Source organism: Besnoitia besnoiti, chromosome I (genome assembly GCF_002563875.1).
Source record: "Besnoitia besnoiti strain Bb-Ger1 chromosome I, whole genome shotgun sequence".
NCBI lineage: Eukaryota > Apicomplexa > Conoidasida > Eucoccidiorida > Sarcocystidae > Besnoitia > Besnoitia besnoiti.
This window is the reverse complement of record NC_042356.1, coordinates 2860939-2887312: the sequence shown is the minus strand read 5'-3', so window position 1 is coordinate 2887312 and position 26374 is coordinate 2860939. Positions and strand designations below refer to the sequence as shown.

The following is a 26374-nucleotide window of genomic DNA, read 5'->3' as shown; positions in this document are numbered from 1 at the left end:
CCGAGGCAACACGCAGAGAGCACCCCGAGGCAGGTGAGGAAGAAAAGAGGGACAGAGAGAAAGAGAAGGAGAAAGACAATGGCGAGGGCGCTTGCGCAGATCGCCAGAGGGAGTCCGCGCACGAGGGGGGCGCGACGCGTGCGACTCGAGAGTGCGATATGCGAGGAATCTGGAAAAAAAGCCAATGGACAGGCGGGAGGCAAAAACTCCCACACCCTCTCCCGATTAGAGGTCGGAGGCAGGCGAGAGGTGGGCGCGGTTTTCACGCGCACAGGCAGCGAGACAGCGGTCTTGCCAGAGCTCAATCTGCTCGTTGATGCTTTCTTGAACCACGTTGCAGCCTTCAAACGAGGCTGCCGAAGCTGCGGCCGCGGAGGAGACGGCAGAGGCTGGGGGGGCGGCAGGGGAGAGCGCGGCGTCGCGTGCGTCGAGCGAGGAGAGGAAGCTTCGGTAGAGGCTCAGGCGCTGCCGGCAGCGCTCGGTGCACTGAACGCAGTCTGCCGAGAAGGCCAGCAGCGAAGGGAGGATCGCGGACTTCTCCGCAGAGGCAGGCAGAGAGGACACAAAGTTGAAAAGCTCCTCGCGGCTCTTGGGGCGCAGCACGTCGAAGGGGTGAGAAGGACGGCCGCCTGCGCGGTCGTCGCTCCTTCCCATGGTGAAGGCCTGCGGAGAACGGCGGCGAAAGAAGGAAGATATCTTTAAAAAAAAGCGCGTCAGAAGCAGGACTGCAAAGCGATCAGGCAAGGCAGAGACAAAGGAGAAGGAAAACGGAGCGGAACCGCGGAAAAAGACAACTCCCGGGCGGCGGAAGACCGCAGACCCCACCGGCAAGAACAAAAATCGAGCTCGCAAGAAGGGCGGGTGCCTCCGCAACAGGGACACACAGACAGGAGAAGAAAAAAGAGTCCAGCAGACAGACGAAAGAAAGACACCCTCGAGTGAGTAAATGGAATAAAAAAATAGCCAGCAAGGAAGAAAAACAAAACCTCAAAATGATGTCCCGTCGAGCGCTCTCCTCCGTGATGTTCGCGAAAGCGTTCCACATGCAACGCTGCGAAAAGACGAGACGCCGCGCACAACGCCGACTACTTAGTGTCTGGCGCTGCGCTAGATTTTCGTGAGAGAATGCAGACGATACACTGAAAACGCAAAGAAATCAAGCTGTATGGCAACAAGAAGCCGCACAGGAGAGAGCGAGAAGGCGCGAGTGAAGAGCAAAGCGTGCGCGCAGAGAAGGCGAGGGTCGCACTCGACTGCAGGCTTCACTCGCTGCCGTGTCTCTCTTGTGTGTTTTCTCCCATTCCTCATTTCCTTCGCCGTCTCAAGCCTCCTTCTCTCCTATGCGAAACTCGCTGGACATCCACGCTTCAGGTGACGGCGCGGGCACCAGCTGAGAGGCGCGCCCTTCCTCTGCTTTACACCAGAAAAGTAACTCTCGCGGGAATTCCTTCAGACCTGTATCGATGGAGAGAAACGAGCGGCCGCCACAGCGATTTACATGACGCTCGCGAGCCTCTACTCCATGCAGCTTCCAAATATATCCGAATATGCACATGCACATGTTTGGCTGGATTATCGCAAAGCTGACACGCTAAGTGGGAAGCTCGTGAGACTCACAATTGAGATTAACAGCCTGCCTCAGTGCTCCTATCGCAGGATATCTGCGCATCTGCATGTATAAAGAAATAATTATATGCTCATATATATTTATCTACCTACGTATATCGACATATTATATATATGTGCAGATATTTTTTTCTTCATATATACACAGGTAGATAGAAGGTAGACAGCTCCGACTATAGTCACGAATCGATGGATAGCCATAGAGAGGGAGCTACGGATGGATAGATAGATACACAGACAGATCGAGAGCGAGGCAGACAGATAGAGAGCGCATGACTGCTGCTCCTGTAGGATAACTTCGCTCATGCAGATGGAGAGAAAATGGAAAATTCCGCGATTCGTTGCTTTTCAGTTTTTTGCCTGTATCCGTGCGCGAAATCCCAGCAGGAGACACATGAAGGCCCATCTCGGGCAGCATGCCTGAGAGTGTGTCCTGCTGTCCTTCTGCTCTAGGGCGGAACTTCCCACCCCTTTTTTTATTTTCATCCCCGCAAAAAATCGAAGAATTTCAGTCAACTCCCTTTCCCTAACACAGCAGCAGAGCTCTGAGGTGCAACTTCCCTCGGCGGAAGCGGGCGTCTGGCGACTAAACAAGGCAGGCGACCGCGTTCCACGCGCGGCGACAGGCGTCGTCGCCCGCTCAATTTGATAGGAATCGCGAGGAAAACTTGAAAAGAACGAAAGCGAGGAACACCTCCTGTAACGACGCGAGGCAACCATGCCGTGACGCAGCAGGAACCCCCAGGCATGGGACACGTGCCCCGAGGGCGAAAGAAGATGAAAGAAGTCCGAATATGAGAGCAAACTGGGACATATTAACGCAGCGACGCCCCAGCATCCGCCGAGCAAGGCGATGGAGCAGACGGCAACGCAAGAGGCGCAGGCGTTCGCGCATCCGTGGGTGGCGGAGGGAGCGCGAGTAGGGAAGACGCCGCGAGCTTCGTCTGCGACGGCTGCGACGCGAAGAAGGGGTCGCGCGCCACTTTTAAAATCTTTTTCGCTTTCTTCTCGCCGATGCCAGGGCAGCGCTCCAGCGCCTGTCGGGAGGCAAGCAGAATGCCTTTCACAGTCCTGAACTCTCCCGCGAGCGTCAACACGTCGGTCTTATTCACGGGCGAAATCGCGGTCAACGCCTCTGCGAAAACGACACACGAAACCCGAAGCAGCCCGCATTCAGCGAAACTCACAACTAACCAAATATTATGTATGCAAATATTTCATATATATCTTTGTGTATTTTTCGAAATTTTATTAAATTTTTATTATGCAGTGGCACTTGCGCTTCCATGCATGTGTGTCATGACATGGGTTCAGAGGGTCGCTCTTGAGAGGAGAAAACCGAAAGCTCCAAAGCGCCCGGAGGCGTTTTCCCACAGAAAGCGCAAGGCGGAAGCCAGAGGAGCGAGACGAAAGTGTGAATTCTCCTGCCTTCCCTGAGAGAAGAGGCGTGAAAAGACTCTCTCTTCGCAAGCCCCTCAGCCGCGTCGTCGACCTGACCCGCGCGAGGACAGCTCTGCGCGGGTCGCGGCATGGAACGCCCGGGATCCGCAGTTGCAGCTTTTAGCGAAACACTCGCTCAGGCCAGGTCGCACAAAAAAAGGCGACCAACGCCACAGTCTAGGTTGCCGCGACGCCACTCTGCAGCGAAGTTCAGATCTCAAAAAGGATCGGAATTCGGCGCTGAGACCCCGAGGCTGGACTTCGAGACCGCGTCGCGGCGGAGGCCTACCCATGACGCGGGTGCTGTGCTTGGAGTCGAGCTTCGCGAGAAGCGCGTCCGCCGGTTTGTTTTCGTAAACCTTGAGGAGCTGGAGGATGCCGGCGCACTCTTGCAGCGAGGACCCCAGCAGCAGCGAAAAGCGGTGATGAAACGCGAGAAGCGTCACCTGAGCTGAAGCAAAAACCCGACACAAATCTCTCTCGCGCGCCAATGACGCATATCCACACACACTACAGACAGAAGGCTCCTCCGCCTCTACACACGGCGACGCGCCTACATAAACATACATGCACTTACACCAATAAATAGGAGCACACAGACACATATGCGAAGATAGCTCGAAGCGAAATGCGTCGGATTCCCTGGCGAAGGCGTCGCGGCTTTCTGAGCTGCGCGTTGAGTTTTTTCTCTCCTACCTAGCGGCGCATCGGGCACGGTCAAGTCTACGTGGAGAAGGAGGAAGCGCCGCGTGTAGGCGGCGCCTGCGAGTCCCTCGAGGCGCTTTAGAAGATAAGAAGGAAACAGCTGGTGGTAGCGAAGCGAGAGAAAGAGTGCGCAGGCACACGGCCCCACGAGGAAGTCCGGCGCGATGTGCGCAAACGAGTGCGGAACGGCGGTGATGAATCTGAAAAAAAATACAGAGCGAGAACAGGTTGGGCGCAACCGCGGAAATCGAGGAGAGAACAGAGACAGCACACGTCTGAGGAGAGGGCTTTTCTGCGTGGACTCGACTGCGCACCTGAGCAGGTCGTTGCCTTTCTGGCGATGCGAGATGATAATCATCGACCCCGCGCGCTCGTGAGAGATGGCAGGCGGAGCTTTCTCCCCCTCAGCGCCCGGTCGCGCCGCCGAAGAGGACGGAGAAGATGCAAAAGAAGATGAAAAAGACGATGGAAAAGAAGATGAATTAGAAGATGAAGAAGAACAAGAGGAAGAGGAAAAAGATGGGGACGTAGCAGAAGAAACGGACGCGAAAGGCGCGGATCTCGCGCCATGAGGGTGAGAAGGAGGACTCATATGCAGGCTCTGCGTTGCGCCTGTCCCCCAGAGACATGCGCGTTTTTCTGGATGCGGCACAAGCGTCTCGTTTCCTCTCTTTCTGTCCGCTTCCTCGCTGGCGGCGGCCTCAGCCGCGCCTCCCTCTTCTTCGGCGTCCTGCGCATCAGACATCGCGGCTCTCAACTTCTCAAAGGCTCTTCCTTCCTGCGTGTATTCCCTCGCTTGCGTGTTAGCTGATGCTGACGCGCCTGCCTTCCTTTCTGCCTCCTCGCGTGTTTCTGCCGGTCTGTCTCCTCTGCACGCCGCCGACCCTCGCCATCCAGCGCGGCCGCAAAGTCGACTCGATCCACGACCTGTGGGAGTCTTCTGCGCCCGGCGACGCAGAGCTGGAGCGGAGAAGGAGGGAGGTCCCGACGGAAAAATGGAGAGAGAGGAAGAAATCCCGGCAGGAGAGCACCAAAGAAACAAAAACAACCGCGCGGCGGGGAAGGCCGTGACGAGTCCCCAAGGTCACTCAAAAGGCTGCATGCGCAGACGCGGCTCCTCTTTCTGTCGAGGAGAGAAGAAGAGCGAGCTGAGTGTGAGAGACAGCGCGAGCATAAGAAGAGGGAAAGAAGTGCATTTGCCAGCGGTGAAACGGCGCAACTTCCAGAGAAGCCTCACTCAGCGGTGTGACAGACAAACGGGCATGCAAGCCGGGCGATGCGCCGCTTGGCGCAGTGTCGCGTCAGTTGCACAAAACTCTTGATATCTATCTGAGAAAGCGAGACGAAAACCTGCCCTGTCTGAGCGAGACGGAAAGACTCATGGAAAAGCTTTGGCGGAGTGACTTCCTCTGGGCAAGCGAAGAAAGAAAACACGCGAGAGAGAGCATGCAAAACGCTTGCGCCTTCGCGCGCGGGAACTACAAGTTTTCTCGATCTAGTCGGAAAGCGCGGTTTGTTCCTGAGGCTCTCCTCTGCAGGTCGACTGCCGCGTGGCGGGCGCGCGGGCGTCAAAAGCGTGAGAAGAAAATAGAGAAGAAAGGGGGAGACGAACGAGCCGCGGGTGTAGCTCCGCACGAAAGTTGTATCGCTCTTTTATCGCACGCTGCGCCTTGTTCACTGAAATCATGCGCCTAGCTTTTGTGTATCGGGCACAAAATTCTGTCTTCTCCACATAGCGAAAGTCCATTAAGTTTGTAGACAAGCAGCGGGTCGATATTGAGCATCTACTTAGCCATTCGCGGCTGCTTCTCAACGCACGTCGGCGTGCGCGCATTCAGCTTCCAAGCTACAAGAGGATAAAGATACATGGAGAAGTTGATCATGCTGAGCAACACTCCTCATCCGTAATCGAGGAAAGCAACTGTGGACTCTCAGACCGGATCCAAGTTCTCCTGTGCTTTTCATGACCATCATAGAGCCTAGCTTCGTGTACTCGCGATTCTTGCCTCTGCGAGTTAAGAGGCGACGCAAACACGATAAAAAGGAGGAAAACCGTAAACGTCGAGAGACAGGCAAGCCTGCGTAGATCTCATTCTACATACGCCTAGGCACACGTGGGGCCTGAGTAGAGGCTCGCCTCGATTATCTCTGCGCGTCTCGCCCATGAATCGCGCCGCAGCATTCCCCAAACGCGAAGTCGAATAAAGAATGCGAGATTAACGCAGAATCTCACGCCGAAAGCAAGAGAAGATAGAGTTCTCCTCTGCAACGATTTCGTGGGCTCATCTGAATCGCAATTGGGACAGAGTCTCGTGGTTTCTGTTTCATCTTTTTGGTCGCATACACCGCCTCGGTGCGGTGACTGAAGGCCATGCCGCTCTGAGGAAGGATTCCGCATGCGACGCGATCTTCTAGAGTGAATTCCCGCCCGAATGGGAAAGCGATTCACAGGCGAGAGGAAATCCCTCATCTCTGCGAATCTCACTGCAGCACTCGGCAGAGCGAGCGCCGAAAGTCCCAGGCTCCATTTTTCTGCCATGACAGGCAACCAGCGCCTCCGAGACGGGCCGTTATGTTGCATATTTTATTGGAGAAATTCGAGAAAAATTGAATGTAAAGCCTTTATCACTGTGGAGTCGGCTCCGGAGCAAGAGGGATACGGACAAGTATAGAAGCGTCAAAAATTTTTAAAAAGGTACATGAACAGTAGGGTCAACTCGCGCGCGGAAGTGCAGTCCCGCCTTCCTGTCCAGACTTTTTCGCGGCGGAAAAAGCAGCTGGGGTCCTGCGCAACGAACGGGCACGCACCCTGCGAGAGTTCATCCGCTGGTGTCTGGCTCGCGGCTCGGCTGCGAACCGCGGCAAGCGCGTAGAGTGCGACGGCCCCATAATCGTCCCCCCCCGCCCTTTCGCACCTTTTGGCATCCATCTGAAGAACGAGCAGCCACACTTTCGTTCTGAGTTGCCTATGAGAGGATTGGTGAAGCACGGTTTAGGACCTCTGCGTGTCTGACACAACCGGCACTCCGCCAGAGGCGCTTCGTTGACTTTTAGAGAATGGATTTTCCATTTGAGTGAATAAGTACAAGGGCCAGACAAACGACAAGGCAGCAGGAGAGGGAGAGACGAAGGCTCGCTAAAGAGGGACGGATAGAAAGCCAACGCATCGGGCGCTTGAGGCCCTCCAGCGAAAACAAGAAAGAGAATGCAGGCGAAAGGCGCAAGACGGCCTTTCACCAGATGCAGCGCGTGCCCCGGAGGCGATGTAGTAAACCCCTTGTGCCTCTCGCGTCCGCGTGTGCTCAAATCGAGGCCTCGAAGACCGCGCTCAGTCCTCCGCATCGTCCGCTTTGCCTCCCTCCTCCCACCTCGCTCCGTCTCGCTTCTGCTTCTTGTTCATCAGCGGATGGCGTTCCTGCCCTCGGCGCCGCTTCACCACGACTTGTGAGACTCCACGCACTCCACTTCGCCGAGATCAACGGAGCGCCAGAGAGAGACGCCGACAACGCATCGCGCAAAAGAAGGAAGCGAGAGGAAGACAGGCGCCTCGTTCCGTTCCCGCACCTCTTGGCGAGGTTTCTGGGCTGCGCTTCGCCTTTCGCTCCGCGTCTCCTCGGCAAGCCTCACGCGCTCGCCTTTGGGTCGTGGCGTCTGGCGTCTCTGTCTCCGCCTCGCGGGGCGCCTAGTTCCAGCGGAGGGAGGGCGTCGGCCGTGTCTTCCGCGAAGGCAGGCTCAGTCCACGCATGCAAGTCGTCGCAGGCGCCCGCGCCGCCCGCGTCCTCCTCGGGGAAGAAGCTACCCGGACAGCGATCGAGGCCGAGACCGAGCCCAGTCGCGCCGCGCGCCGCGTCGAGACCGCTCTCCACGTCGTCGCCGTGGCTCGCCGTGGTGGAGCCGCGACTCGCGCGGAGCTCCGCCGCCTCGGGAGTCGGGTCTGCGAACCACTCATCCTCCCCGTCACGCCAAGAGGCTGCGCGACCCGCCCCTGGCGACGCGGCCAAGGGTATGCTTGCGTCGTGCTTCCCCGCGTGATGCGTCGGCGAAAGCGAAAAGACCTCGGGGACGCAGAGCCGCTCCGCTCGGCTCTGGGTCGCGCCCCCCTCCGCGCCGCCGTAGCCAGGTGTATGTACACCTGAACCCTGAGGCCACGCGAAGGCCTCGGACCCCCCGGGGCTCGCCTCGAATGCGCGCGCCCTCGCACTTTCCGTCGCAGACGCCTGCGCCGTTTTCACCCCTCCGTAGAAATTGAAAAGCGCGGGCGAGCCCCCCCCTTTGCAGAAACTGCCGTAGCCGCCCGCTCGCGCTGTCTGCACACTGGCTCCAGCAGCCGCGGCAGGCCTTCCGGAGCCTCCTCCTCCTCCGGTTTGCTCAGTCCACGCACCCTGTGCAGCGGCGAAGAGCGTCCCAATTTTATGCGGCGCGTCCCCTGCGAAGGACGCCGAGGCTGCGCTCGCCGACGAGGCCAGCGAGCCGGGGAGCCCCTTGGAGGCTGCCGACCCGCCTGTGCCTCGCACGGCGAACTCGCGAGTAATCCAGTCTTTGATCGCCCAGTACGCCCCGAAAATGATGAGGGCGCACAGGGCGATGCGCAGAAGAGCATACTTGTGCGCGGTTTCGGCGCTGGGGTCGCCACCCGCCACGAGCGGCGTCGGCACCACGGGATGCGTAAGGAACGCGCGAAGCGAGCCAGGGACTGAGGACGAGAGAGACGCGAATGAGACCGACGCAGGCGCATGCAGCATCCACGAGGACGACGCGACTGAAGGCGGGCGGGATTCGCCGGCGGGGAGGCTAGTCGGCTGGGGCGTCGCCTCAGTCGCGGAAAGCGTAGGAGCGGCTGGGACGTGCGGCGCCGCCGCAGACAGCTTCTCCTTTACCGACGCGTCGAGCAAGCCTGCGCTGGAGAGCGAACGCATCTCAGAGAGGAGAAAGCCGTTCCCAGTTGCCTGCGCCGCCTCCAAGACGCGCTTCACTGCCGCGACGGACACCGCGGGCAGTGCCGCGCCGGCGCGCTTGGGCTCCACGGAGGACGCGGCCGCCGTGGAAGCTTTCTCAGCTTTTTCAGTGGCATCTGAAGATGCCTCCGAGTCGGACTCGGAGAGGAACGGGAGGGCCGGCCGATAAGTCGTCGAGCCCGTGGGGCAACCTGCCTTCGCCTTCATGGTCATCTCGTACACGCACGGATCGCTCTCCTGGCAGCGATGGAAGGGCGAAGCGTCGGCCGCTGCGTCCTCCGCAGCGCACTCGATTTTGACTTTGACGCGAATAATCTGCGCAGGGCAGGATGGTTCGTAGACGCGGAAGATGGCCTGAAGTCCGGCCTCGGCTTCCAGCGCGTCGAGCGGGCTCCAGCGAGGGTCGTCGCCGTCCGTGACCACGCCGTCCGGTGCAGGAACGCCTGCGCGCGAGTCCGCGGCGTCGTCAAAGACCCGCATCCAGGTCTGTTCCTCCATTTTCTTCAGCTCCGCGCGCCACGGAGTAAGCGGAAGGGGATTCGGGACAAGGTTGCCGATGCAGTTGCCATCCTCGACGGGGCCTTTGTACTTAAAGAGCCGACCGCGCCGCGAAACTGCGTATCTGTTCGCGTAAACGCCACCTTCGCTCGCCTCGGAGATATTCACGCAGTCCTGCGAGAGAAGGCGGCAGGGATTAAATGCGTAGAAGACGCGCGCCCCTCCCGCCAGCTCGTAGTGCGGATCTGCCGAGGAGTGTTTGCCTCCGCGGGCGCCAAACACATCCTCAGACGGCGACGTAACTCTTCCTTTGGAAGCGCCGACGGGTGGCTCGCCAAGAAAGGATGAAAAAATCGCAAAAAGCAGCGGAGAGGTCTCGCGGTGAGGCGCCGTGTGCGTCGCCTGACATACCCAGCCGGTCGGCGGAGCGGCTGTGACGAGCGCAGACAGGTCGTACGTATAAGCTTTGTCTAAAAGAAAAAACGGCACTTTGATTCGCGAGAACGATGCACACTGCCGGTCCGCGGGGTGTATTTCGGCCGAAAACGCAGGAGGCACAAAAAGAAGAAAGAAAAGACAACTGAAAACAACTACGAGAAACAGAGCGGAGCCCGGTGCCATGCGCCGCCTGGTGTATCTACACCTCATCGCCGCGCAGAATTGCGGCATTCCCATGTGACGAAAGAGCCTTTCCCCAGGCGCGGACAAGGGCGTTTCAACCGGAAGAGAAGCACGCGAGACCGGCACAGTGTCAGCCTCGGAGCGAGGAGAGAACTGCAGACCATCGCAAGTACACTTCATCTTGGCGATTTGTGCTGGTGATGACCCTCGCAGATGGCTTGGAACGGGTCAGCGCTCGCGCTGGAGGACAGAAAAGAGGCGATGTAATTTGTCGAGCCTGACCACTCGGAATGCACCATGTTCTCGCCAGCGACGCAAGACCTGTTAGTGAATAAAAAAAGCCTAGAGAGAGGAAGAGAGAGCGCGAGTAGCGATTTCAGGCGGCAGCCGCCTCGGCAGAGCGCCCGTTGCGACGAGATCGCGTCGCAGCTGCACGAGGCCCTGGCAGTCCACAAGACAAGAGAAATCTCAAGAACGATACCCGATCTCCCTCATGTCGAGGGAAATACAATGCAGAAAAATCAATGTTCGTCTCCGCGGGAGCCGGCTGGCCGCGGTGGTCGCGCGCTGCCGGATAGCTCCTCCAGCACAGCGCTCGCGGTCTGCGAAAAAGAAATTGAGGAGTCGTGTCCAGCGGCAACGACCTTTCTCACCGCAGCCGCCTTGGCCTTTTAAAGAAGTCAGCAAACTGCACAGAAGGGAGAAGAAAAAAAGCTGAAGCAAATCGTGGCTGGTTGGGGAAAAATGGGGTCGCCTCTCCCGCTTGAGCGCGGACCGAGCTGTGTCTTGAGGCATCCGCTCACCGCGCGGCTCGGCGAAGCTAGCTGCGCGCGTTTGCATCAAAAAGCAGAAAAGCCGGTTTCTTGCGTCCCAGCAGCTCTGACTTTGGCACGATAATGCATTTTACGGCCTCCCTCAGGCCCCTTGGCGAGGGGGCGGCCTTGTCGCAGTTTCCGCAGTTGTCTCGACATCTCGCGACTAAGCGGAGTGGGGGGGGGAGGGGGGGAGGGAGTTCTTAGCCTCCTCAACCGCGCTCGCTGAACTGCCGTTGCCACTTGGCGGCCTGCATGTCCTCTCAAAACGGAAAGGCGCGTCTCCGAGAGTGTCTATGGAACGCTGCGAACGCGCGGCAAGGGTTTTCTGTGAGAAAGCAGGCGCTGACCGCAGACTTCGCGGCATTTTTGAGGCGGCGCGACCTCTGGTCGCCGGAGTCGCGCATGTGGCTGAGGAGAGTTTGAGGATCCTATAGGACTTTAGCTCGCGATCTCTAAAACCAGGGTTTGCAGGTCTGTGCGCCTCTGGTTCGTCATGAAGAAACACAAGAAATCCGGTTCAATTGCCCCCTTCTGTAGGCTCAGCGGATGAGGCGAGCGCGCGCGAAGGCGACTACTGAGCGGTGGCGGTCTGGTTGTTCACGGCGCTTTCGCGAGAGTGTCTTATTCGGCAGCGCGTATCTAGCATCCCTTTGGCAGTTTTCCTGGGCACACGATGGAGTCGAATTACTCCGCTGCACGCTCTGCATCTGCTGTACCTATCCGCGGTCATGCCCGACATCCACGCAAGTCAAGGCAAGAGCCTTGACTCGAACCTGTAAGTCTTCGGCGCCTTTTCGCATTCGCTCAAGGATCAGACTTGTAGGCATGTAACTAACGAACGCTTTTTACAAGGATTTATACTGCGAGCTGGACTGGTGGTTTCGATTACGTGCTGTGTGCTGAAGTCGGAGTCCGTGCAGCAGCTCCGTAGATACGTACCTCTCAAAGAAATACAGAGGGAGCCGGAGACTCTTGCACCTCCCATGCAAGCCTACGCCCTCCCAACCGTGTACCTAACCTGCAACTTCAGCCGTCGCCTGGCAGCGGGCTTTGTTAGTATTTATTTCCCCTCCTATTAACCTAGCTCTATTATCTTAAATTCGAGCTCCGAATACCCGAATGTTGATACATTTGGTGACTCGAAATGTAGTCTATGGAGGGGTCACATTATTTGGGTATACACTGTGATCTAGTCTCTGCGGCGTGCAATCGTGGAAGGAAACCGAGAATGGCAGTGGGGAACGCCCCGGTATGTGACGTTTCTATAGCGACGAGCTCGACTACGCACAGGCACACGCCTTCTGCAGCGTCCTCTCTGAACAAAAAAGGGGGAACTTCGCTGAGGGGGTGCTTGCTACACTGTTTCTCAAATGCCGTTCCTTCTGGAAGGCCGCCAAAAGAAGGCTGCTTTCGAAGTTTTATGGGAACGCTAAATAGGGGTAGCTTCGGGTCCTTGATCGACCTCCTGCCTAAAGAACAAGAGCCGCGGGCGTGTGAGATCGAACCTGCGCCAGACTGCTTTGTGCACAGCGTGAGAGGTCGTGTGCAATGCATGCATGAAAGATACTACCTTGAAACTGCGCAGCAGCTTCTGGTTTGCCTCGCTTGCCTCTGTGAAAACTGAGAAGAGAGGACTGAGGACGACCTCCGTCCTCTCGGGACCGCAGCAACTTCGCTGCGAGTCTCGCGCGCGGATACAGCAATGGTACACGACCAGAGCTTCCGCCCCTGGGGCGAACGGCAACTCAGCTACGAAGAAACACGGCGCGGAGGGCACCATCACCATCGGAGAAGAACTGGCGGTGTCGCAGAGTACTTTTCGATGAACGCGCAAATGGCGCCGCAGAGAACCTGATCGTAGCTCGGACCCTGTGAGACGCGCACACCGCAGCACACGGACTAGGCTGTGTCGTGTATATAAATCTATTAATGTTTATAAAACTAAACCAGGCATCCAAGCAGTAGTTACGTAACATTAGCTGGAGTTACTAGAGTACTGAAGGTGGCTCCTTCGATGAGATTTCACAAAAAAGAAATCTGGCTACGTCTGCAGGAGTCAGGCCGCGAAACGTACTCCAGACGCATGCAAAGTCCCCCGAGAGAAGGCCAAACCCCCCGGCGCGTGAAAAGCAAGGCTCGCCACACCGAAAGAATACGCTCGAACGGAAAGGGGCCCCTCGCAGAGCCAAAACACGAGAAAGCGACTGCCCTCAAAGATCCGCACAGTCAGGTCCCCACACGCGGGCGGAGAACGTGTCCGCAATTCAGAGGGAGGGCCTTGCATCTAGAATTCAGGGGGGCACATACGGAAAAAGAATTTCGCAGGCACAGCGAACCACGCGACAGCATGGATGGAAAGCGTTCAATCCGGAGACGCACCTCCAACTCAAAGTGCCCGACGCCGTCGATGATCAGCTGCTCCTTTGGGTCCTTCGCTCTGCGCATGCATGCGGACATCACCGAAACATGTTGAGCTCTGCCCGCAGCGCGCAGACTTCCACGCATTCGGCGGAGGCGTTGGAAACCTCCCACGCAGGCGCACGGCCGCGTCGGGCAACACAACATGCTTAAGCCAAGCCGCGGCGTCAGCGCCTGCGGTTTCTCCGCCACAGACAGCGACTCTGCACACGTCGCACAGCCTCACTTTTTGAAATAACTCTTGAACGTCGAAGTAGAGGTGAACCCGTCTGCGCCCGCGTGAAGGAACAGCTTCGGCCTGTCGCTCTCCAGAATGTTCTTGTAGTGGTGGCTGCATGCACACACACGGCAGTCGTGATGCGGTCGCGAGGCGAACGAGATAGACAAACTTCAGAGACAGAGCTAAGAGATCCGGAGAGACGCCACCTGACTGCATTCACTTGCAATGGAATTTCGCCGCCGCGGAGACGGACAAACGCCCGTGAGCGGGTGCCATGAAGCGCCTGCGCCTCCGGCAGGCTCAGAAGAGACACATGGCTTTCGAAACGCAGGCGCGCTTTGAGTACCTGAAGAGAATCGAAGAGAGGAATCCGAATGTGTAGCCAATCCCCACCCAGCCCTTCACCTCCGGCACCAGGGGCACTGCGCTGCCTGCGGACGAAAAGGGAAAGAACGCAGAAAACAAAAGTATGATTCGCGCAAAGAAGCGAAAAACAAGGGAGCAGAAAGCCGAGGGACACCGAAAGAGGCGAACAGAGGCTACGGGACCGAAAGGCTCGCTGGGCTCCACGAGAACCAATGCAGGAGGGAATGCATGTCACGCGGGAGAATGAAACGAGACGAAGGAGGACACGCATCCAAAAAAAGAAGCCTCTCCTCTGCTCACCGCTGATGGGAGCGCCTGCAGACGTGCCAATGAGGAAAATGTTTTCGGCGCTGAGGTGCTCCACCGCCCAACGGCAGACCGCGACTGTGTCCTGAACCTCATCTCCCCCTGTGAATGTGGCTCTGAAGTAAAACAAAGAAAAAAAAAACTAAAACCGCTCATTCCGGCCGCACATGCAACTCCTGCGAGGGAAGGGCACAGCGGAGGCGTTCGCCCCAAAACTCCGCGAGCTGCAGGGTTGATGAAAAAGTCAGGTACTACCTCACCGCACAGCCAGCTCCTCAGTTCCCGTCGCGCACAGATTTCCACAGAGAGACCTCCGTTGTTCATGACGAATTTTTTGAGCACACAAAATTGGACGCACCCTAGACACAAATATACATACACGTATACAGAGATACTCATATACACGTGAACATACATATATATGTAATTATACACGTGTATGCATCTTTGGACATCTACATGCGTGTTTACGTCTGCGCTTGTGTGGGCGTGTATACACATGCCAACGCACGCGCGCTGACCCCACCCCCTCTTCTCTGCCTATTCGAGAGCAGATTCGCTTTGTGAGGCATCTCGTGCCGGGTGCGCCTCTGCGAGTTAAGATGCGTTTCTCGGTTCTCACCGTCCTTCAGAACCGCCGACGCCGCGTAGGTCGAAGGCGACGGCCGGGACGCCACGGCTCGCCAGAATGCGCGCCTTGCCTTGGACGAGTTCTCTGAACGTCTCAAAAAAAGAAGTGCGTCGCCTGCCCACGGGTTCTGATTCCTCCCAGTGTTCAGATGCTTGGGGACGCGAATGTGCTCATGAGTAGGCAGAGGCGAGACGTATATGTATAGTTTTGGAGTTTTCCTCCGTTTTCATACCTGCTGCCTCCCATGAGCGAGTACTGGTGCACCAAGACAGCCATGGGGAAGCGTCCGACCTTGAGGCCCTTCAGCGTCTCCAGGTCGCCGTCGTCGCTCGGCAGCGCTCGCGGAGGCTCGCGCGCCTTCGCCGCCTCGTCTGTGTCCCTCTCAGCGCCCGCCGCAGCGCCCGCCGTAGGCCGCTCAGCGGGACATTCGCTGGGGGGGGAGGAGGAGGGCGCTGGCATCGTGCGCGCAGAGGTGGCGAACGTCTCGGCGATCCAGAGTACGCACTCGAGCTTGACGCGCGTTCGCGAGGCGCTGTAGGTTGTAAAGGGCACGGAGACCAAACTGCAAACAGCCGACACGCAAAGAGCCGAACCCGTGGAGGACAAGAAAGAAGGAAAGCGAGGCAACGCGAAGACGGCACCGCTCGCCCCCGAGCCCACCCGCAGACGCGCGAAAACACGCGAAACGGCGCCGCGCAGCTGTCGCGAAAGCGTCACGCGCGCGCAGCTTGCGACGCCCCAGCGTATGCGCCGGCGCCGTTTGTGGCGACACGTGCACGAATATTCGAAAGTCATATCCGCAGCGGGGGTCATCGTCGAGCCTGATGCGACGGCCTCTGAGGTGTCTGCGCGCGTCGAGGCGCCACGCGCACGCAGCACCGCGAAAACAGGCTGGCGGCCGAAGTGCAAGCAGGAGATGCTTAAGGCGACTTAAGAGAGTGTCTGCAGCGAATCAGGGCGAGTGACGCAAGCTCAAGCCACAGTTGTGCGTACGGGACTCGGTGTCTCGTCGGCGCATTGAGGCTTCGCGAGGCTCGCGGGTAGGGAGCCGAGGAGGAAGAGGAGAGCTGCGCGGAGTAAGCCTTCACATCCCGATGACTTGCTCGTCGGTCTTCCCGGTTTCCTCTTGATGCGCCTCGCGCTCTGAGAGCGTCTCCCCGCCCACGAGTTGCAGAAGACTCGCACGAAGCGCCGTCGCCCGCGCTCCTTCCCTGCTTTTCTGCGTCTGCAGCCGAAAAGAACCGGTGAGACGAGGAGGAGGAAGAAGGAGGGGAAGAAGAGGGAGGAGATGAAGGCGACGCGTCCATGCTGACGGCGAAAAGAACTTCGGTGGGTAGCAGGCGCTGAAGCAGACCGAGGGGGAGGGGGGACAGCGTGCAAGTTGAGCAAGAATCCTAACTCTCATGAAAGAGAGAAAAGAAAGCAAGGAATGGAAGATTGTCAGGCGGCGGACTGGAACAGCCTGTGAGAGGGAAAGGTAGCGGCGCGCGAGGGACTACGCATAAATGGACTGAGGCAGATAGATAGAAGAATACACACAGCGAGAGATACCGAGAGGGGTGCTTCACGCATCAGTTTACCGCCCGTTCAATCCTTCTCTCTCCTGCAAGGGTGATCTAGTACGTAGGGGGAGTGGGACGGGGGGGGACTGGGGGGGACGGGGGGGGGGACTGGGGGGGACGGGGGGGGGACGTTAGGGGGGGGCAGGACAGTAGCGCGATGGGAGCCGCTTGTGAGTTCCTTCAGCCGCCGTTCTCTGCGGAGCGGGGGCCTGTGGGCCGAAATGCAAAGTGGAGAAAGCGCTGTCGCTTAGCGGAGGAGTGTGTAGGCAGTTGAGAAGGGCCTGGAACCACATCGTCGTCTAGTTTTCGGCAGACAGCGAGTGACGAGGCGCAGAGAGTCTCTGACTAGCTGAACGCTTCAAAGGCGAATCTGTGCGGCGGTGTTTAGGGCGCTGAGAAGCACGAAGAAAGGCGCCGCTCACAAGTGAACCCGCAAGGGTCGCAGGTGCAAAAGCGAAGAGAGCCGGGGGCCTACCCTGCGGATAGACTCCCGGAGAGACAGCGAGTTGCCAGCGAAGCGGCGGGCGGGGAGAGGCTGCAGTCGAAACAAGCGCGTAGGTCTCCACGCAGGCGGTGGAAGACTGCGCAAAAAGGCGTGAGAAAGGGAGAAAACACCGAAAAGGCATGGGGGAAAAGGAGAACTATGCGAGAGAAGCAAAACGCGCACACAGCTAGTCGCGCCCTCGATGCCGCGGCAAGGTCAAACACTCGACTTCATGTTCATCCCTCTTTCTCGCGACTTTCACGCACCGCATCTCTCTCGAAAAAACTCAGTCTGTGCGTGTCTGGCGTCTTCGCTTTCTTTGGCATTCGCTTGCTTGCGAGTCGGTTTTCTTGACTCGCTGCCTCGCCCGCCTCCCCGCTGTGCTCCGTGGATCCGCTGAACCGGGCTGCTTGTTTAAGTCTTCACTTCGCCTCCCGAACTTATCTGGGCATTCCTCTCGTATGGCTCAGGCCTTTCTGTGTGTCTTCTCTCTCCTGCGAAAAAAAATCTTCTCTCTCGCTCTCTCCTGTCTCTTCTGGATGAGCCTGATACGGCCTCTCTTTGTGTCTCGCTGCACCGCGCCGTCGCCTCCTCGAGTTAGCGAGCCTGAAGGGGGGCGCGCCGCAAAGAGATATCGACGAATTACATTTGCTGTTGAGGCAAAAGGACGCGTATTTCCTTCGAGGGAAGTTTTGAATGGGCTTTCTGCTCGCTACCATGCGAACTTGGTGCGCTACACACGCCTACGCGGGCTACGTAAGGAAGCTCCAACAACTGTAGCATTCAAATTTAATATGGATAATTCCAGGCACCGATGTTGAGATACAATTTCAGCTATGGTTAAGAAGTTGCAGGTAAACCTGTGTAGTGAGCTTCGGAAAAAAGTGTGAGCACCACGGAGGCCGTACCGGGCATTTGTGCATTGCGCAGAGTGAAAAAAAGAGGAGAAAAGACAAACGAGGGTCGCCAGGACGTCGCTTTCCGCGCTCTGCACGACCTCTGTAGGTACGAGTGTCTCGCGCGAGGCAGTTTGTTGTCGAGATCTTCATCCGCTCTTCAGAAGAGCAGCTCTACAGCACGCATTGAAGTAGCCTCTTCGCTCTCTCTGCCTCTTTCTGCGTACCTCTGTTCGAACGGCCGCCTTCAGCGAAGCGAAAGTCGGCGGTGTCTGTTTAAATAAAACGCGCATGACTGCGACGAGAAGCTATGCGCCTGCGGGGACTTACCTCACTCTGTTTGTCGTGCGTTGGTGTATGTGTAAAGCGAGACGCGTCGCAGTTTCGAGTGTTTGCTGCGTCCATCTGGCTGATCTTCACGGAGTGACCAGTCAAACAGGCTGAGAGAAGAAAAAGAGTCTGTTTTTTATCGTTTTCTTTCTGAGCCACACTCGACTCCACGTCGCTCCGTCTTGTCTCCCTTCTTGCTTGTCCGACTCAACATCTGCTCTCACCTGTCTCTGTAAGTTCCTCTCTCTCCTGTTGGCGCGAAACAATGGCATGGGGGCTGCTCGGCGGCAAAGACCGTGATACAGCATGGCGCTGGCGAAAAGTCGATAGGAAAAAACAAGAATCTCTTTTTTCTTTGCGAATGTGATTTTTGCATTCTCTGCAGCACCAAGCACCCGCGCACCGATTCATCTGTTGCAGCATGGACATCCACAAGAGTCGGTGTCCCCTTAATCCCTTACACATTCAATGTATATACCTGTATATATAAGTGTAGTGTTTTAGGACTGAGAGTTATAAACCTATATATATGGAGATATAAATATAGATATGTATACCTATATTTATGCATATACTGCATATAATATATATACTATATAAATCTATGTGCCTGCCGCGTTGCCGGCGGCATTTAGAGAATAGGCGTGCATTCTGTCTCGCAGAGAAACGGCAGGATTCTCAGACTCTCGTCTTAAGCGCCGCTTCGCGCGCGTTCGTGTAGGACAGCTACGACCCCGAGAGGAAGCGCAGGATGCCTCAAAAGTTTTCTGTCTAGACGTGGAAGAGAGGCCTTCTGACTCTCTAAAACTGCCATTACACGAACTTGCTTCGATGCGAGGAGCTAAAACAGAGAAAAGCAAAGTGTGTTCACCAAAGAACCGGGTTTTGTCCTTCTCTTCGCGGGCTGGAGCGAGAGAGCCGCTCTCTCACTTCGCAGTACCGCGTGTCTGGCCTCGGCTTCGAAAAAAGAGGGTGACAGCTTGCCCTTTTCTCAAGAAACAGGGCTCTAGAAGAAGAAAACAAACGAGTCAAATGCGCTATTTCGCACGTTCAAGCGCGGCGCCTAGACTGCAGTAGGGAAACACTCGCAATCGGCGCATGCAAGAAGACTCACTTTGCTCGCGGTGCGCGGAAAGTGTGAGCTATTTCGTTCTTTCTCGACGCGGTTGTCTTTGGCGAAAACTCCAGCTTCCTCTCAGAGCAAGGCGAGCATTCTTCTCGCTGTGCGTGGTTTTCGTCGCCGTTCTCTCTCTCTCTCTCCCTCTCTGATTAGGGCTGAAGCCACGCGCTGCACGTCGCGGTAACTTTTCGCCATGTTTTCTTTTCCATAAGCAGGAGTCGAAGATTGTTGTCTTCTTCGCATCTCCAAGGCGCGAAGAAGACCACGCAGACTGATAAGGGCAGGGCTGCGGTTTGAACGGAGTAAGGGGCTGAAAAAAGGCGTCTCTTGCTCACTTTTTTGGGTTTCTCGCTCGAAGAAGAGCAGACTCGGTCATCGTCGTCTCCTCTGCTTGCCTGTTCGTGTGTCCTTTCCCTCGCTCGGGGGTACATTGCTTTTCGAAGTCTCTCTGCCTCTCTTCGACTTTGTGCCGCTGCTGTCCTTTTGATTTTCCGCCATCTCTTGTGCCCCGTGTGCGTCTTCCCGCCCCATCTTCCCTCGTTTCGCGTTCTGCACATTTTCAGTCTTTCTCGAGGCCGTGAGACGCACGGCGAAAGGGAGAAGGAGTCCTCTTCTGCAGCCGGTATTGACTACCCTTTTCTGCCTCTTCTGCGCTCCTTCTCCCTGTCGTTTCTCCGGTCCCCTAGCTGCTCTGGTCTTTCCTTTCTCGTCTCATTCACAGCTGCTGCCAGGCGCAGAGGGCGCGAACGCCGTCATCTTCGCAAAGATATCCGAAACTAGCAAGTGTCACACTTTCTTCAGAGGGCAGAGGACCTCTTCGCCTCTTCGTCTTTGCCTGCTCGGCGTTTCTTCTTCTCTTCCTCTCTCTCTTTGCGGCTGCCGTCCAAGAGGTCGAGAGAGCTCTGTCGCCGTCGTTGCGACCTCGTTTTCCTTTGAAGCTGCTCTCAAGGGCCGCTATTCAGTTATTTGCATTGTGCCCCGTCTGCTTCTCACGCAACCTCGCAGGGAGACTGCGGAGCTTCGTCTGCGTTTTTCGTCTTGCATTTATCGGCGGAGGGCAAAGAAACCACGGAGAGCGATGCGGTGGGCGACGGAGTAGCGCGGAGAAAGGAACGCGCGACACGCGACCGAGGCGAAGGGGCGTCACAGAGGCGCAGAAGGAAGAGACTCAACACGAGCACAGAGGGGAAAAGGCTGAAGGAAACGAATTTCACCATGGCGCTGTCCAACGCAGATTTCCGTTCTCTGTTGAATCAGGCAGATGCCTCGATTCTCGCCGCGGCAACGGCGCCTCGCAAGTACGTGGTTTAACTGAGTTTTATATATATTTATATATACCGATAGATAGATAGGTAGCTATATATATATATATATATGTGATAAATTTCTTGACTGGCGTCGAGCCCTCCGCGTTTCGCAGGCGTGGAGAACTCGCGTTCTTCCTCAAACGGTCATCGACTTGTGTCCTCTTCCACTCTCCCGCCCTCTGTGCGCCCTTCTTTGGTGGCTATTTGCGGTTTGCTCGGGTTCTTCTTCATGGATTGTCTCCTTTTCACGTGTTTTTCCCTCGCGACCGGGGAGCTTTCTCTCGTTTTGGGGTGTTTCCGTCGCAGGAAGAAGACCGCGGGCGGCCCCCCGCCCGCGGTCGACCCCGAGGCGGCCGCGCAGCGGAAACAAGAGAAGAGTCAGAAACGCAGGGAGAGGTACCTCGAGATTCTGAAGCGCAAGCAGAAACACAAAGACGGCAAGGCGTCGAAGGCCGCCAACGATGACGAACAGGGCGGCGAGAGCCGTGGCGACGGCTTCCAGCGCTACAAAGATCGCGCTGAGGAGCGGCGGAAAGGCAAAGACGAGCTCTACCAGCAAGTCGCTGAGGAGCTTCAGGAGATGAAAGAAAGAAGCATTGAAGAGTCTAAATATCTTGTCAGATCCACACGCGCGTCTGCGCTCATACACCCGCAAGCACAGAAAAGCATACATATATGTATATATATATGTATGTATACACATACATATATGTGTTTATGTATACATGTACATGTATATATGTATATATGTGTGTATATATTCATGAGTGCGTGAATGCATGTGTTTGCGCATGTCTCCTCGCGTGCGGCTCGGCAGTGGCTGCCTTTAGGGTTCTTCGTGTTGTCTGTGTAGGAACTTTTGGGACTCTGCTTCGCTGCTGGTTTGTCTATTTCGACAGAGCGATTTGAACGCGAGGCTTTTCTTGAGCGCACTGCAGCGAGGGCGGGCGTCTGTCCGCGCCTTGTGTCGTTTCCCCCTTTGTAGGACTAGGCATGTGTGCGTGTCCAGCGTGTGTTTCTGCGGAACAATATTCAGTTTCTTCTTTTTTTGTTTGTCTTTCGCTGTGTGTCGCGTGGCCTTCAGGGAGGAGATGTTGAGCACACACACTTGGTGAAGGGGCTCGACTTTGCGTTGCTTTCGAAAGTTCGCAGCGAACTGGAGAAGGAGGCTGTGAAGAAGCAGCAAGCGTAAGTGCGGCGGTGGAATTCACGCACTAAGGCGTCTGTCTCGTCGCTCTGTTCGCGTATCTCTCTTTTCCTGCCGGTTGCGCGGCTCCTTCGCCTCTTCTTCGTGCCTGGCGGCAGGGCAGCATCCGCGCTGACCCTCGCACAGATCGCCCTCGCGCGTTTTTCCAGTGTCTTGCTTCGCGGTCGCTCTCCGGTCTGCGATCGGTTGCTGGCGTTTGCGGCCAGTGTATCGTCTCTGCTTCCTCTCCTTGTTGCGCCTCGGGGCGCCTGTCTCGTTGCGCCGCTTCTAACCACACGCGTTTCTCTGCGCGGCTGCCTTTCGCTGTCCAGTGAGCAGGAGGGGACGGCGGACCAGAGGAAGGCGAAGAAGAAGATGAGTTTCGCGACGGCACTGGGACGGCGAGTCTTCCACGCGCAGTTCGAGACGCTTCATCCGCTGCAGGCGCGTTTCTCAGATCACCTGAAACACCTCGAGATGGCGACCGTTTCCGTAAGTGACCGCCGCCGCCGAAGGCATCGCGCGAGCAAAGAAAGAGTTTCCTAGCGGGTGCTGAGACTTTCGCCGCGGAAACAAGCCACGCGCAGAGTCCGAGAAGACTCTCCTATCGCGGGGCTGGCGCAGGATGCAAGGCGATCCTCGCGTCGCTGCTGACGCGCCTCCTCGTTGTCGGCTTCTCATTCGAGACGAGAGTAGTGGCATTTCGCCGTCCGCCCCGCGGCACGAGGAGGGCGGGCGAGCGGCGCGTCCCCCGTCAGCGCGTTTCCGCATTTTTTCGCAGTTCCAGGGAGAGGTCAAAGTGAGTGCATTCGCGCGCGATGGGCAGGTTCTGCACTGTGGCGTCGTGCCCAGATTCATTGCTCGTACATAGACGCATGTATGGATGTAGCTGTTTTGGTATAGATATATATATATGTGTGTAGATATCTATATGTTTTGTGTCTGTGGGTCGGCACATTGGTGTGCGTGTGAGACTGTTGTGTTCTTTGAGTGTGTTTAACTTTTTCGCGTGGGATCTTCTCAGGGACAGAAACTCCACATTCAGAGCGAGACGTTTCAGCCGGGGCGACTGGCGTACAACTTCGACTTGAGCACAAAGAAGGGGGACAGAGGCCTCAAGCGAGAGGAGGGCGACAATGCGAAGGGACTGCTGCGCGATGATAACAGAGAGGACTTCATGCCGACGTTCATCTTCCGCGGCGCGGACGACCCAGTGGCAAAGAAATACGAAAAAAAGGAAGAAGGCTGCTCCACCGCTGTCCTACTTCCCAAAATCACGCTGGTAAGTGAGAAGCGCCCCTGCCAGAACCCGCCAGGCCTCCGCTGCATTCGCTGCGCTGTGCTGGCATTTTCATATTTTTTTCCAATTTTTTTGTTTTTTCCCGAACTTTCTTCCTGCATCTGCTTCCTCAGGAACTGCAGGAAGCCCTGGAGTGGCATCGCGAGAACCGGAAGAAAAAGAAACACGAGAGAGGTGAGGCCACTTGTTTTTCTGCTTTTGCCCTTTGCTGCGCTGTGTCGCTTGGCTTGTGTGCTGTCCAGGCCTTCGCTTCTCTCGTTTCTCCCTTCTTGTCTCTTTTTTTGCGCTCCGAGATGTTCGCCTTTAAAGGCGCGTACGTGTATCGTTTTTCTTCTCTCGATTTGCTTTTTTGGGAGTTTTTCTCTTTTTTCTCAGTTGCGCGGCGTCCAGGAAGCCTGAAGGCGGTGCGAGAAGTTGAGGAGCGCGCGGCTGCAGCAGTAGCAGGGAGAGGAAACGTTCAAGTCGCTGACGACGATGAGTGAGTCTTCTTTTCTTCTCTCTCTCGTTTTGGCATCTTCTCTCCCGTCGTCGGTCTCTGGCTTCATCTCGCATGCTTGTGGCTTGATCGTGTATTGAACACTTTTTCGTCTCGTCGGGTTCTTTCCCTCCGTGGGTGTTGTATTCTCGTCGCCGTCTGCTGGGTTCTCTCGTCTTCTTTGGCTCTCTGCGCCATCGAGCAGCTCCAAGGGTCTGTTCGTCCTTCTCCAGGTTGCTCCCTCGCCGTGGTAGTTGCGTCTCCGTCGTTCATTCTATTTTTCGCAATTTTCCTTTTTTCTCTCAGCATTTTCGGCGGCGTCGGCGGCTTCGACGCGCAGAAGGCCCTCGAGAATGCCATCGCGGAGAAGGCGCAGGAAGACGCCGCCCGCGCAGAGGCAGGAAAAACTTTGCCCCGGTGAGATCCGAAGCGAACATGTTGACAAAAAGAAAATGCAGCATGGCAATGTGCGAAAAGTGGTGTGCAGAAAGACGAACAGCGCTTCAAGACGGGTTCCCATCCACAGAAAAACGGAGAGCGGAATCGGGACGTGACACGAGCGAGGTCATGGAAAAAGTGCTAAGTTACAGAAATGATGCATCGATATCTCCGCTCGTTCATTCGGTGTGCATGCATCACTACGCTTCTTTGCCGCTGGCTTTGGCGAGCCGCGCACGTACAACTACAAATCTACCTATATATATATATATTTAAAATGTATGTATTTAAAAACATATGTATGTATTTAAAAATATATGTATGTATTGTTATATACATTTACATATTCACTGTGTTGATCATGTGTGTGTGCAGCAGTTGCGAGTCCCCTTTTTTTTGTCTTTCCTTCTCGTCGCGCCGCTTTGTTGTCATCGAATATGGCGTTATTCTCTCTTTTTCAGACTGGATATTATCCGCGACGAGGAGGGAATGGAAGTGGAAGATGATGAGCAGCCCGGTGCGCCGATTGGTAGGCTACCGCACGTTTTTATGCCTTTTTGCGCGTCTTCCTGGATGAGCTCGGTCTCGTCTCCATGGACTGGACTGCAAAAGAATTTCTGCTTCGCTCGCCCTCAGCTTTGCTTTTTTCAGATGCCGCAGATCGCATTTACAGGTATATATATCTTTATGCACAGAAATATACGTTTATCTATGTATATATACATTTGTCAATTTGTCTACATGAGTGCTGGTTGGGCACGCGGTTTTCTATCCGTTGCGTCTTTGTGCAGGTCTGGGTCCTCATGTGTGTGTTTTTTTTTCTTTGTAGGCGCTTCCGGCCGCAGCTCGGACGTGATGAGGCAGCAAGAACAAGAGTGGAGTTCGCACTCGGTGTTGTTTGCGGTGTCGAAGAAGCCGCAGCGGCGACGTGAGTTTTCCTTTCTCTCTCTTCATCTCGTCATTGCTTTGGCGAGGGTTTTTGTGTTCCTTTCGGCCGCTGACTCAGGCGCTCTCTGTCTGTCTCGGGAGTGCTTTGTTCTCTCTCTCCTGTCTGATATGTCCCGTCTTCTATCTCTGTTGCAGCACAAACGCCTTGCCGCTGAACAGAGCGCACGCGCTGCCACCCCTTCACACATATAGGTCTTCTTTACGTATATGTTATGGCTGTTGTATGTATGTATGTATGTGTACGTGTACGTATATATATATATATATATATATATATGTACGTGTATATGTGTATATGTGTACAGTTGTATGTGTATATGTCTGTCTATGTATATTTGTATATGTATCGCTGTGTCTCTCTATATATTTATATAGTCGTATCTGTGTATGTGTGTGTGCCCGTGGGAGATGCGTCGCCTCTGCCTCCCCGCGTGTGCGCCCGCGCCGATGCCTGTCTCTGGAGCGGTTTTTTTTTTCTGCGATGTGTTTCTTCGACGATCTGCGGCGGGTTTCTTCAGTTGGCCAGACGACAACGGAAGACCAAGATCGCGGGTTCCACAGCGTGTTCAGACGCGACGAAGAGACGATGATCAAGCAGCGTCTGCAGGTGCTCAACGACCAGAGAGAAAAAGATCCTGCCTTCGTCTCCGATACATACGCGGAGTGCTATCCAGGTAAGCCCTCAACGCGTTTTCTGCAATCTAAAAATCCTAAACCATATATTATATATGTACTTCCGATATGTGGAGCAGCGAGAATCGTTCTTCCTCTCAGCACACGGGTGCGGCGTCGCCCTTGCGCAGGGGCGCGAGGGCTGGTCGCCTTGTTGGCGAGAAGCAGGTTTCCTGCGCAGAGAGACTCAAAATCCAACTGACTTTATTTTGTGAGACAATCGCTGAGCGTGCTCGAACTGCTGAGTGGCAGGTGGAGTCGTTGAGGCGGCTCGTGTCTCGCTACTGGGTCGACGAGGGATTTTTTTACATTTTGTTTCTTTCAGGATTTGGAAGCGAAGTTGCTTATTTGGGCTACGACTCCGATGAAGAAGGCGACGGAAAGGAGAAGGCCAGAGTGGATACTGGTGAATATCGTGTGATTAAAGGAAAGAACCAGCAATTCAAATCCAAGGAAGAATACGAGAAGTATATCGGTAAGTTTCCCGTTGTATATCGTCGACGTCCCCTCGTTCTCGTCTCTCACGAGTCGTTGCTTTTTGGTTCGATCTTGTCAGCGTGTTCAGTTTGGTGCCGTCTCTCTTTTTTGATTCCGCTGTCGTGCGTTTTTTGTTTTTCTGTCAGCCCGACTTCGTGCCTTGCTTTCGTCTCATTCACTTTCTTCGCGTCTGCCTTCGTGTGCTTCAGTCTCTCTTGTCTCGTGCCTCTTTCTTCGCTTTCTTTCTTTACCTGTGTGCGTGTGTGTGATTTTTCGAATTTCGACATATTTTCTCCCATTATTTTGAGCGTCCAAGCGCGCGGCGTTGTACAGAGGGACTCAAGGTGCGGGATCGGCGACTTTTCTTCGATTTTTTTTTTGCGTGCAGGCGAAGTCGAGTTCGTGCCTAAGGCCGCGCTGCAGTATGGGCGTCGCTTGGCGGGCGAATTCGGCCCCGGCGCAAAGAAGAAACGAAAGATGAACATCGACCAGGAATGGAAAAAAATCGAAGGCATGCTTAAAGAGAAAAAAGCCAAGACAGCCAATGCTTGATTGCATTTATTTGGCAGGGCGTGCAA

The 26374-nt window shown here is 55.8% G+C and overlaps 5 protein-coding genes across 5 annotated transcripts; 1 reads left to right on the top strand and 4 right to left on the bottom strand.

Annotated features, from left to right (window-relative positions):
- Positions 1-225: 225 nt before the first annotated feature.
- BESB_004300 (uncharacterized protein) lies at positions 226-654 on the bottom strand (the record flags this gene model as incomplete). Its single annotated transcript, XM_029359185.1, has 1 exon — positions 226-654. One exon carries the CDS (start codon positions 652-654, stop codon positions 226-228), a length of 429 nt encoding a protein of 142 aa, XP_029222098.1.
- Positions 655-2441: 1787 nt separating this feature from the next.
- On the bottom strand, positions 2442-4516 carry BESB_004290 (DNA repair protein rad10 subfamily protein; the record flags this gene model as incomplete). The annotated part of the gene is made up of 4 exons (XM_029359184.1): positions 2442-2761; positions 3356-3517; positions 3763-3971; positions 4086-4516. 4 exons carry the CDS (start codon positions 4514-4516, stop codon positions 2442-2444), a joined length of 1122 nt encoding a protein of 373 aa, XP_029222097.1.
- A 2878-nt stretch (positions 4517-7394) lies between these two features.
- Positions 7395-9893, bottom strand: BESB_004280 (uncharacterized protein; the record flags this gene model as incomplete). Its single annotated transcript, XM_029359183.1, has 1 exon — positions 7395-9893. The coding sequence occupies one exon, from the start codon at positions 9891-9893 to the stop codon at positions 7395-7397; it is 2499 nt and encodes an 832-aa protein (XP_029222096.1).
- A 2546-nt stretch (positions 9894-12439) lies between these two features.
- On the bottom strand, positions 12440-15908 carry BESB_004270 (esterase/lipase/thioesterase domain-containing protein; the record flags this gene model as incomplete). Its single annotated transcript, XM_029359182.1, has 8 exons — positions 12440-12529; positions 13040-13097; positions 13305-13409; positions 13645-13729; positions 13965-14086; positions 14593-14685; positions 14834-15163; positions 15595-15908. 8 exons carry the CDS (start codon positions 15906-15908, stop codon positions 12440-12442), a joined length of 1197 nt encoding a protein of 398 aa, XP_029222095.1.
- A 4300-nt stretch (positions 15909-20208) lies between these two features.
- Positions 20209-26348, top strand: BESB_004260 (RED family protein; the record flags this gene model as incomplete). Its single annotated transcript, XM_029359181.1, has 12 exons — positions 20209-20291; positions 20607-20916; positions 21385-21488; positions 21819-21978; positions 22511-22768; positions 22900-22960; positions 23162-23264; positions 23568-23678; positions 24161-24228; positions 25166-25321; positions 25645-25794; positions 26185-26348. 12 exons carry the CDS (start codon positions 20209-20211, stop codon positions 26346-26348), a joined length of 1728 nt encoding a protein of 575 aa, XP_029222094.1.
- Between the last annotated feature and the right edge of the window lie 26 nt (positions 26349-26374).